This window comes from Echeneis naucrates, chromosome 5 (assembly GCF_900963305.1).
Source record: "Echeneis naucrates chromosome 5, fEcheNa1.1, whole genome shotgun sequence".
Classification (NCBI taxonomy): domain Eukaryota; kingdom Metazoa; phylum Chordata; class Actinopteri; order Carangiformes; family Echeneidae; genus Echeneis; species Echeneis naucrates.
Window position 1 is genome coordinate 13773712 of NC_042515.1, and position 12123 is coordinate 13785834.

At 40.9% G+C, this 12123-nt stretch overlaps 1 protein-coding gene across 3 annotated transcripts; it reads right to left on the reverse strand.

The window, feature by feature from the left end:
• Positions 1-410: 410 nt before the first annotated feature.
• Positions 411-12086, reverse strand: eefsec (eukaryotic elongation factor, selenocysteine-tRNA-specific). 3 transcript variants are annotated; one of them, XR_003840775.1, is made up of 8 exons: positions 11310-12086; positions 9509-9716; positions 8967-9063; positions 8544-8708; positions 5621-6253; positions 5207-5260; positions 4598-4688; positions 4049-4174 (listed from the first exon to the last, which is right to left on the reverse strand). XR_003840775.1 is itself a non-coding variant. In XM_029503259.1 (7 exons), exons 1-7 carry the CDS (start codon positions 11608-11610, stop codon positions 1344-1346), a joined length of 1743 nt encoding a protein of 580 aa, XP_029359119.1. In that variant the 5' UTR covers positions 11611-12086; the 3' UTR covers positions 411-1343. The 3 variants fall into 3 exon arrangements, 2 of the variants coding, with proteins under 2 accessions (XP_029359119.1, XP_029359120.1); XM_029503259.1 differs by lacking the exons at positions 4598-4688; positions 5207-5260 and adding an exon at positions 411-1525 and having other exon boundaries at positions 4018-4174; XM_029503260.1 differs by lacking the exon at positions 4598-4688 and having other exon boundaries at positions 4039-4174.
• Between the last annotated feature and the right edge of the window lie 37 nt (positions 12087-12123).

Here is a 12123-nt window from a genome sequence, read left to right on the forward strand (position 1 = left end):
AACTCCATGCAACAGTTAGATGCACTTCTTACAGGCATTAGTTATGGCTAAGATTGTATATGTATCAAACAGGCTTGAAGCAGAGCGTGACACCAAGAAAACCTATTTAGGAAATTGTGAGGTCAGATCTGCAGAACAAACCAAGAGACAAGCTTAGGGTTCAATATGTATCATGTGTAGGATTTGTAATAAGGAACATGGATTCTCTGGAAAAAAAAAAAAAAACAAACAAACAAACAAACAAAAAAAAAAACTAAAAACAAAACAAAAAAAAACTTTTTTTTTTTCTTACATAGTTACTGGTCAATTCAACTTGTTCTGCAAAGTATTTTAAAATTATTATATTCATAATAATTTAATCTGCAAAGTATTTTTGATTAATTTATGAAATTAATAGTCATTTATTGTTTAACAGCAGATAGTTTTTTATTTACGTGAAATTGAGACATTTCACAATGTTGACAAACAAAAGCAACAAATCCTCATATTTCACTTGTCTAACAGGAGAAAATTCTGACTTTTTGCCTAAAAACTAAAATTTTTTGATTATCAAAATAATGACAAATACATTTTCTGTCAATGACTTGGGGGAAATACATCCTTCGCTGTTTTCTATGTGGCCCTGCTATGATTGATGTCCTCAAGAACAGCAATCGGAACTGGAGATAGAGCATATCTTGTCTTTATTTCTCAAGCATTAGTACTCGATTAAGTTCCGAGAACATCACCTCTGTAATGGCTCAGCTTGACAAAATCCCAAAAAGAAAATGAAATGAAAAGAGGAAATTGAACTAGGGACAAATAATTGAAATTTGAAATCACAGGGCAGTAGCCAAAGTAAGCGGACGTGACCTAGCATGACCTTTATCCCAGCTGAAAAGCAGGACACAGTGAGTACAACAATTTGAACACACCTATGAAAACCTTTCAGTTCATTTCCTATAATATTACATGCTAGCCAATCTTTCAGGTTTAAAGTTCAGTTGGATTGGAAACAATCAGAACAAAGTTTGCTGTTAATCAAGGGAACAAGGTGGGAAAAATAATGATTTTAAACACAAATCAAATGCATAGTGAACAGAAGAACTTCCACCCTTGTGGAGAAGGAAACTGAATTAAGACCAGCTCCATAGAGAGATAAAATGATCATTGTTTCACATGGATAAGCAGTCCACAGTCATTGCATTTCAGCAGTCTCCAACACAGGAAAAGAGGCTGATGGAGGAAAGTTATTACACTCCTGAGACAGAAGCGCCTATTCCCTCATTCCTAAATCACTTCTGATGTTGTCCTTTCTTCAGCTTGACCCATGACACTGTTAAACCAAAGTGTGTGCACAGGGGTCAAGACTGAACCATCTTTTTATGGGGATCAAAGACATACCGTTTAAAATGCAAGTGAATGCTAACAGGTTGACAGTCGGCTTTAGGCTCCTCTTCGTTTCCTTGTCCTCCTTTGCCTCCACCCTTCCCTTTCTTCTTAGAGGTGGAGGAAAACAACTGCTTGGTTTCTGGGCTAAGACCCTCTGAAGAAAAGATGAAGAGAAATGTCAAACAACAGGCCGAATAATATAAAAAAATATATATATATCACAAATAATCTTTTTAAATAGATGCTTTTATTAAATGCATCTAGAACATACTGTCCAGTCACCCACACTACGTATAATACCAGGATCAATTATCTCACTGTAACTCTATCTATGATGCCTGATAGAGCTCTTGTCTTCCCTGCTGTGTGTACAGAAGGTGCTGTATCAGTAGTGGAGCCTGTTCAGTGTTCGAGTCAGCACACTCAAGATTAACTAATGCTTTTATCATCATGATGTAACTGATGAATACATCCCAGCTGCTCCTTGAGTCTCTGACTTGTGGTCACTTGGCTCGTCTGCCTCGATCAGAGAGGACTCAACCCTCTTGTATCTGGGCCGCATTGATCATCCACACTGAGCTGTTTCCTGTGAATGAGCGTCCCTTCGTTGTGCCTTGTGCGTGCACAACAAATTCTTCCGTGCAATCATATCATTCTTTCTGAATGTACGTGCTTTGAGGATAGAAACTGGCTGCATGGTTGCTGCTCACGGAAGGCAAGAAATGATCGGGGTTTACTGCTTCACACGCTTGCTGTCTGACTTCACGTACAACGGCGCCAGCATTCTTCTTGTTATCGTTATGCCAATGTGAGGGTTGTTATGGTTGCAGTGCAGCCAGAAATCGCTTCTTCTTATCTACAATCAGCTGAAAATGTCAGTTTACCACCACAACACAAACTTGTACCCAAACTCAAATGTTTTGTGTTCATATACAAGGGAAATAAAAGTACTGCACTTTCACAGGTTTGTTCTCTGATGCATTTGTATGTAGTGAACTGTAAAATATCACATCACACCCACTATACAATAAAAACATTAAGGGGAATGGGATACAGTTTACTGTGGTCTGCTCATCTAGCAGCATTTATCAGACAAGGCCCAGTAATAAGTAAACATGGGTAAAATCTGTGGACAAATAAAATGGGGTCAGCAGTCAGCAACACATTTATTTTTGATTGTAAACCATAAAACAGCATTTAAAAATCCCCTGCATCAACAGTGAAACCGTAACACATTCAATGTCAGTGAATCAAATGCGATGCCAGGTAGTGGCAGATGGATTGTTGGTCCCTTAAACTTGTCATTGTCACAAAAACTAGAATGAATTACTTGCCATGTGGTGGCACATATACAGTAAAAGCTCATGGAATGATTGAAGTGACTGTATGTGTCACTCATACAGGCACGTATCAGACTATGTTACAGTAGATCTACATTACATTTATTCCTTAGTTGATTGACAGAAAACCAATCTGCAACTATTTAGATAATCGATTCATCGTTATGAGAGCTTTCCTAGGAAACAATGCTCTGATTATAGCTTCTTTGTGTGAGAATCATCTGCTTTGTAATGCCTTAGGCAATAGCATCTTTGAGTTTGGGGCCATCTACTTCCCAATTAACATTTTACATATCAAACGGTTTACCAAGTAATTAAGAAAGGAATTAAGAAAGTATAAAAATAGATACTGACAAAAAGCGCTTGACAATGTGTGCATGAAATGAGAGTCTTTTGCTTTCCATTCATCCTCTTCATCTTAATTGTGTGTCTTTCAGAGAAGATAAAAGGGAAACAAAGAGAAAAATATGTGGAAAAACAAATGCACACCAGCGGTTGTGTTGTGGAGCTTACAAAACTGGCTGCTGGCTACGAGGCACACTACACCTCATATCAATATCCATATGACATGTGCTTTGACTTCTGAAGAATTGTCTATTCAAATAAGGAAAAACAACATCAACGTGTTGACAGCTTTTCATAACACACTGACACGTTCATTTGTGCCATCATTCAAAGTTTAAATTTGCATTTTAGCTAAACTGCCTTCAGGCAATCAGTTGAAGTGGCAGGCCTGAACCTATCATAAGATTGATACCAATGTATTAATAAAGTATAAGAGACTTAACTCCTATCCCTTCACCTTATCAGCAGAGAAGTGCCATCTTTGCCCTAATGCCCTCCTGGAGTCTCAGATGAACCCCACTCAATGTCTGCATTATGTTCATTCCAGAAGATGTGTGTGTCAGTTGAGTATTCAAGCGTGAGGCAGTGAAGAGGATGTAGGTGAGGTTCTCTTTCTAAATGTTTTTGTTTTCTCTTCCCTCCCGGTGTGGAGCCGTGGGTTTGGAGCAACAGAAGGTAAAATAAACAGAGAACAGACTTCCCCCGGAACACAGGCAATCCCCAGAGGAATCCTGGGAATGTGGCTCGGGATGTCGGGCCTACCGCTATTACCACATCCTGAAAACTGTCTGCAGAACCCCAAAAGCCAATGGAAGATAGAGAAAGTTTTCTGCAATTGTGTATTGATGAAAACTGATATCTATGTATGCCGTCCAGTGTCAAACTACTAATTACTGTAAACACGAGATGAGAAAGATATGTGCAGCGTCAGTAGTTTTTTAGCATCTTGACATATCCTTACCTTGTATCCGAATCTTGAACTTCCCGCTCTGACCAAAACCGCCCTCAATAACGCCACTCTCGCCAGTGGACAATGTGACCTTCAACCCCACAAAGAGCTGGAGGTTGGTTTCCTTTTTGAACAGGCTGCGGCCAATCACAGTATAATCATCGCTAACCTAAGCACAGGAAAGTGAAAAAGAGATTTATGAACTGGCTGATTCAATGAAAGCTCCAGATGTGATGAGAAGTACTTGAATGACATGAGAATGAGAATGACATGCCAGAATGTGATTTCATTCTGACTCTGAAAATATCAGTTCAATCCTCTGCTCCCCTCCTCTAGATCCTGCAGGTTACCCTGATTTCACTCTGCCATCTTGGCCAGATGATGAGGAAGAGCCAATGTTCTGTCCTGTGCCCTCATCTCTTCGTTGCCAGCTGCATTCTGCCAGGTTTGTCGCCTAGCTGTCTAGCACTCTCTTTCATCCTGCACATTATATGCTAAATTTGTTTGCATTTCTAGTTATCATCTATCACTGAGTCTATCTAACCTGATGCTTATCTGATACCAGGGGGGCACCACTCTGTCTCCTGCTCACCCTCAACCATCAGCTCTTCCTCCCTCTTCTTCCTGGCCCTCATTCATTCTTGAACATTTGACCCTGATGTCCCTCAAGTGTGACTGATCACCTGATAAAAAATGAATAAATAAAAAATACAGTTGCTATACAAGTCTGACAGACCGTACAAATTGCGACTGGAAGAGACTGTCATATCTCAGCAATGCAAGTAATGTCTTTTACAAAAATGAATTCTTAAGTCTTGCGACATAACTGCTTTCTGCTAAACAGATGAACAACAAATGCAATGCCATGTGACCATGGTCTGACCTTTAGCACACGCTGTCCTACTCCTGAGTCAGTGACTGGAGCTGTCAACAGTCTGAGGTGCTAACAGCAGGAAACTACTTCACACACTTGACTCCTGACCATGTACAAGGATGTACACAGAGAAACTTAACAGTAATACCAACTGCAAAAAGCCATGGAAGCTGTTTTTTTTTTTTTTTTTTTTTAATAAACAGAACATAACAGCAATCACATAAAAACAAAAATCAAGATGAGTGTATGAGAGAGGGGAAAGAGTAGGGTGGAAGAGTGAAAGATGCTGAGCCAGAGAGAAATAAGGGCAGATTCAGGTTAACTCACACAGTCATGTGGGTATTCCTGTGCCACTCAGGTGTGTCCAAACAGCGCCAGCCTCTGACAACCAGACAGAACTATTGGCGTCAGACGGCCACCCACACACTCCTTAGTGTTACAGCACATGCTAAGGCATGTGTACCCAGCCGTGCTTCATGCTCTAAGACTGCTCAGCAAGGCTGAATATGCATGCATGTTTGTGTGTACGTGTCTGTTTATGAATATACAATAGGGGCTCTGTCTGAGAGGCATGGTCCAGTGCCACCAGCAATGACAAACATCCAGAGAACCAGTGACAAAAGAAGTGCAAGGTGATAGAACAGTCATGAGAGCAAAGCCAACACTCAAAGAAGAGGGTTTATAGTTGAGAAAATGAAAATTTTAAGAGACAATAATGGAGAATACTGTGTATGCACTTACCCTCTCCACCTGCCCCTCCTTGTGTTTGGTCTTGTAGATTCGCAGACGAGGGAGGGCAGTCTCGGCGTAGCTTTTGTCTTCAAACCCCTCTAACAGACGGCCTTGGAAGGCTAACCTGCATGCATTAGCATGTATGTCTGTATCCAGCTTGGAGCCAATCACAAGGCAGAGTGAGGGACATGTAACAGGCCGCTCAAACTCCAACAAGGCCCATTGTTCTGGCTCGGGTCCAGAACTCATCTCTACCTGACCTGTGACATACTCATCTTGGTAGAAGTACTCCCTGTCGAAGGCAAAGGGCATTTCCAGGGAGTGGGGCAGTGATGGTTCGGAGGGAGGTGTAGAGGCATTCACAGGTGGCAAGCCAAAGAAGGTCACCCTCGCCATGACTGTCTCGTGTCCCACAGTGATGTGGAACTTGGCACGGGTTGCAAGAGAGCCCTTGAAGTAGCCTATCTTCCTGACGGAGATGACGGCTGCATGGAGTGTGCGCAGGGACCCTGGGGTGCATATCACACCCCGCTCTAACAATTTGGGGTCAAACTGTGTCACACATACACCCACACGATCTCCCTGCATTGCCCCTGTAACTGGTTTCCGAAACATCTGCACCGATTTTATCTTCTTGGTCACCTGATATCAAAGATACAAACAATAACTCTGTGTAAACACATTTTGTAACAAGCAACATAAATTCTATCATCAGTGTTTTACAGATTTTAAACAAACAGTCTGGAAAAAGTACACACGTAAAAGCATACAAAGCATATATTGGAACATTGCTTTTTAAGTTTATAGATCACAATCACATAATTAATCTTGACTTAAACAACTATTTATGTTTAAATGTTTCCTCCTGGCATGTGCAGAAATTGTTTTGGGCCCAAGTTTTAAATTCATACTTAAAACCTGGAAACTGAAAATGGGATTAAATGCAGGACAAGTGCAACTACTTATCTACATGTTGCAAGAATGTTTATGACATATTCAAGAGAGGGAGAAAAGCCATGATTTTTTCCTTATAAAAAAATATTAACACAGGGAAGTAAAATGCTCATTAGATTGGCACAACTTACAAATTCCTCCTTCTTGCTTTAAAGGATAATGGAGCAATTTGTCAAAATACTGCTTTTGTCCCCCCCTTGATCAAATTTCAAGCAAATCTTGAATCAAGGAAAATTCAAACAATTGTATGATTTATTTCTTGGAATAGGGCTGGACGATATGGTCATTATGACAAACTTTATGACACACTATATTTCAAAATTCCAGCCAATAAAGACAGCACAGCAGAAAAGTGGTCAGTGCAGTCGCCCCATAACAAGAAGGTTGCAGATTTGGTTCCCAGGCCTGGGGCCTTTCTGTGTAGAGTTTGCATGCGTTTCCTCCCACCGTCCAAAGACATCATGTTTGGGTTAACTGGTGACTCTAAATTGTCCGTAGCTCTGAGTGTGAGTGTGAGCGGTTGTTGGTCTCTGTCTGGCCCTGTGATGGACTGGTAACCTGTCCAGGGTGACCCTGCCTTCACCCAATGTGAGCCAGGATTAGCTCCAGTATAGATAAGTGGTAGAAGATGGATGGATGGATGAATGAATGGTGTATTCCAAAATTCAAATGAATATTATAAGAATTCCCAAAATGGATGTCAGTACAAACTTCAGAAAAATTTGTTTGCCAAGTATATGAAACCTTCTCCTATAAAACTATATAATATTGTACATATTAAAACTAACAAAAATAAATTTGTAGTTACCCTGTATTTATCATGACAAAAACCACCACTGTCAAATAAACAAAAACCAAGGCTTTGTCAGTATTGATAGCTTTAAACTAACTTAAAACTGCAAATTGTCTGGTTACCTTATTGTGTAAATATATTTCAACAAGTGTTTCAACCATGATAAAGAATATAAAAAATGCTCAGTTTCTATAGAATACAAAAATACAATGAAAAACAATAAAAACATATGTGGGATGTTGGTGATGTCGTTTTAAGGACAGACTGCCTTAAACGTCTATGATGCCTGATCTTCAGGCTCTCAGATTATTCTGTGAAGGTGAACTGCTTCAGATGATTTGACATGCTCCTGCTGACAGCTGGCAGTCAGCTAAACCAACAGCTAACTCTGTTGACGTCATGGTGCCCCCGACATACCGATTGCCTTCTGCACCTTTTGCTCACCTTGAGTACATTGAAGTGGAGGCAACATCCTGTAATGAACCTCAGGCAGTGATAGATAATGTAAATAATGTTTGCCAAAATATTAGAAATTTGTTTAAAAACCAGATCACCATTACTGAAACATTTTCTATGAAAATATGTATTGATGATGAATTAATGTCCAGCCCCAATTTGGGAATAAAATATTTGTTGTTTTATCTCATTAAAAAATACATTTAAATATGTGCTTGTAAGTACTGATAGAAAATTCAGTGTTTTAATGTGCATCATTTTATTTTAGAAATGATACATATCCAGAATCACACAAGTATATTGACTATTAAGATATGCATCTATTTGCTTTCCTTATTGTCGATGTTTGTTTGATAATCATGTGTACTATTTTGGTCCTGGAACATACACTGACTAAATCAACACTTGCCCATATTAATACTGCTTTGCTGCCACCAAGAGGCCAACGTGACTACTGCAGACAAAACTGCTGAGCCAAGCTGAAATTTAGCATCTGTTCCACATTAACCAACACCGGTGCTGCCAGTCAACCCCAAGTCCCCTCATCCTTCTCTCAGATTAAACTAACACATCTTCTAAACCCACCCCCTCCCTCTGGCTGCTGACTTTCAGTCGACTTCTCAACATCTGACCCTCTGTGGTGTCTGCCAATGCTTGTCCATCTCTAGGGAATTTTACTAGCTTGTAAATATTAGAAATTCCGAATGTCTGGCCATTTTTAGGGCATACCTTTAGAGATGGGATTTCTACAGTATCATTGATGGCCAGTGACCCCTGCAGGATGGTGCCGGTCATGACTGTTCCCTGACCACGGATGGAAAAGCAGTGGTCCACAGCCATCAGAAGGTCACCTCCAGGGTCTCTCTGAGGGAGGTAGGTCTGTTTCTTCAAAAGCTGAGACAACAAAGAGTCTATTCATATTTTGATTTCATTCTTAATTTGTAGAATCTGAAATCTTTAAAAAAAAACAAACACGTCATCAATAAGTCTGCCAAGCTGATATTATCTCATTACAAATGCACTGATACTAGCAAATTGTGACTGGCCAATGATATTGATCAAGGATATTGTAATTTGTACTGGTAATTTAAAACCAGGGTGTGTTACATTATACATCAAACATCTTTGATTGAGTGCGTTTCCAGACTTCACCTCTATTAACTCTGACATTCCCTGTGATTCCTCTGTGTCAGGAGCGTCTGGACCCCCTGGCTTTGCTGCCACAGCAATCACTGGACATTCTTTGAATCTGGCCAACAAAAATACAATCATGCCACTGTTTCTTCATGCTTTGATGCTGAAGTAATGTTTTTATAGAATAAAATCTGTACAAACAGAAAAAGACTTTGCATTTCGTTCTGTGGAGTAAGTAGTGGTAGTGGTGAGGAGTACGTCTTCTCACTCCTTTTTGAACACGGATAACTTGAATAACTGTTGTTATACAACTGTTATTGTTGCTTTCCTGTTTTATGTTAAAAATAAACTTTTAAAACAAATTAATCAGATGCATCACATCAAAATCTTGAAGCTATAATACAAGTGGGCCTGGCAGACAGAAATGAGATTTTGCAACTGACTGAAACGTGGATCTTCTGGGCCATTAATTCACAACCATTGATTGAGTACTAGTCTATCAATTTATCCCTGTAAATTGTTTAACGTGGTGATATTTAATTCTACAACTAAATGCCAACCTGGTGCTTTCTAGTGTTTTGTGGAGTCTTTTGGTCATCTTCTCAATGGCAGTCTGTCTCTTGTTGGGTGGCAGGAGGTCAATCTTATTCAGGACGACCACCATGCGAGGGCAGGTCAGCTCTCCTATCAACAGACACTCTGCAGTCTGAGTCTGCACACCCTTCACCACGTCCACCACCAGCATCATCAGGTCAATGATTTGGGCACCTAGATGGCAGAAAATGTGGACAATAATTGAGAATGCAACTGATTTAATAACATGAGTAAAAAGAGCAAACTGATGACCAATATAAATGTACTGTCAAAAACAATCCTGCCTTTCTATTGTGAAAAAAAGGAGAAAAAGCTCTAAGTGAGCCTAAGAGGAGACTATGAAGTCGATAACAGAAATACAAACAGGAATGAACACAGACACCCAAGAATAACATTAGAACAAGAAGAGAAACTGGGGAGGGGTGCACAGGCAGAGAGAGTAAAGGCTGGAGGGGTGAAACTAGAGCTGCAGCTCACTTGGTTGTCTTTCCTTTGCCTCTTTTCTTTTCCTGACTTTGGCAGTCTCTCTTTCCTGTGCTCCTCTCTTTTCTCCCTTTCTATTTGGCTCCCTCTCTTTCCTGTGCTAGCCCCACTTGGGACAGGAAGGAAAGTTTAATACATACCATAATCCCCACACTTTCCTTCCTCCCTAATCTACAGCATGTGCTACCCCACTTGGTCATAGGTTTCATTATGTGTGTTGGTTATATGACAGCAGTCTGTGTTTGAGCCCTCAGACTCTCAGGACGATTAACTTTGCCCAAGTCATACTCTTTAAATTTAGAAAAGATGGATTTTGGTTGTTCATTTGTTGTTACAAACAAGGATTAGAAGAAAGTAATGGTATTGTCTTTTCTAAACCTCACGCCACTATAGAGACTTCTCATGCTGCCAATCATCCAAGTCAATATATGACCAGCCTAGATCCCAGCAGAGAGAAGATGCCCCCTGCTGGAGAGGTCCCTTGAAGTACTGTATATACACAACACAGCATCCTTACCTGGCCATGACCACTGCATTTATACTGTCAGAGCTTTGGCAAGAACACAAGATGAGACATCTAGTGATAAAATCTCTTCTGTGATGTGTTATTAAAAGGGTGTTGCTTATCTAACTACACACACAACTTTCTCATGTAGACTAGTATTTATGCTCAGCATTACATATAAATGTTGGGGTTTTTTTTAGTCATGTGTTTTTGTGTGATTTCTGGTAGACTCAGCTTGCACAGAAAAGGGTTCATTTTCCCTTGTTTTTGCCATCTGCCTCATTCCCAAACTAATGAAAAGATGCCTCTGCTAATGTCACTTTTTTCCCAGTAGTTTTGTATTTCCACTTCAATAAAACAGAGCAGTTGTTGATTTTGGTGCATCACTATTCACTGTTTCCTAGTATGAAAAGTGTACAGCTTATTTACAGAGGCATGCTGCATATGCACTCAGCTGACAGCTTATTGGCAAATCTATCATCAGCTCTGAAAAAAAACAACAACAACAAAACAACACCTTCCTTTATTAAGGTATGATGTTCAGAAGTGCTTATTAGATTTCCCAGTGATCTAAGCGCACTTGTGTGTAACCAAAAACAGGTCCACAGCCTCCAGCCTACAGCCTACAGCCTGAAGCAGCACCCTTGCAGCCCAGGAGGCCTCAGTGGTTCTCGGGTCGGACTGTATGGGAGGCCGCTGTTTTACTGCTTTACAAATCCGGCCTGTGTCATCAGACCCAAACCTGGCAGTAACACTTGCACAGAATTCAGAGAGCTCACCCCCAATGATGGTCCGGATGAGAGAAGCGTGTCCCGGACAGTCGACCAGGGTGAACTGCAGGCTGTCATACTGCTGCTGCCCTCCCCGGAGCTGCTCCGGCAGGTCCACCGTGAAGGAGGAGAAGCCGAGGTCCAGCGTGATGCCCCTCTCCCGGGACTGCGGGTTCTTGTCGAAGGCGGCCGTAGAGGCGGTGCTGCTCAGCGCCCTGGCCAGCGACGTCTTCCCGCTGTCAACATGTCCGAGCACTCCGACGTTGAAGTTTAACGTTTTAACGCGGCTGTCACCACTGGAGTCGGACATGTTGACCCCCGGCTGCTCTACCGTAGCGTGACGTAGCCGGTTCTGCTTTTTCTGTTTTTCTGACCTGGGCTTGAACTGAATTAGCGCGCAGCTAGCAGTTGGCTTGTTTTTCCTTCGTTGACACTCGACAATTAAAGCCGACACACATTCAGTTGATTTTTTTTTTTACCAGTTCTGAGGGTTAAAATATAGACTGGGGTATAAATGGACTACAAACACTTGATAAAAACAACCTCCCTGTTGTGAGTCACTCCATAGTTGGGACCACACGCTAACACGGATGGTTTTCACACCAGCTAAGCAAAGTTTAAAATAAACAGGAAAACCGATTTTTAGTCGAGTCTCTTTGATCACACCATAATTTCAATATGTTAAAGGATGATGTGACAAAAAAAAGACATATTTTTGAGTTGTGTCTGCCACTCTTATCTACTCACTGTCAAGTTTCTGGCAGTTTCTACAGCGATAAAGTAACACAACCGGAAGAGAAAAACCGGATGGGCGGAGTTTTGA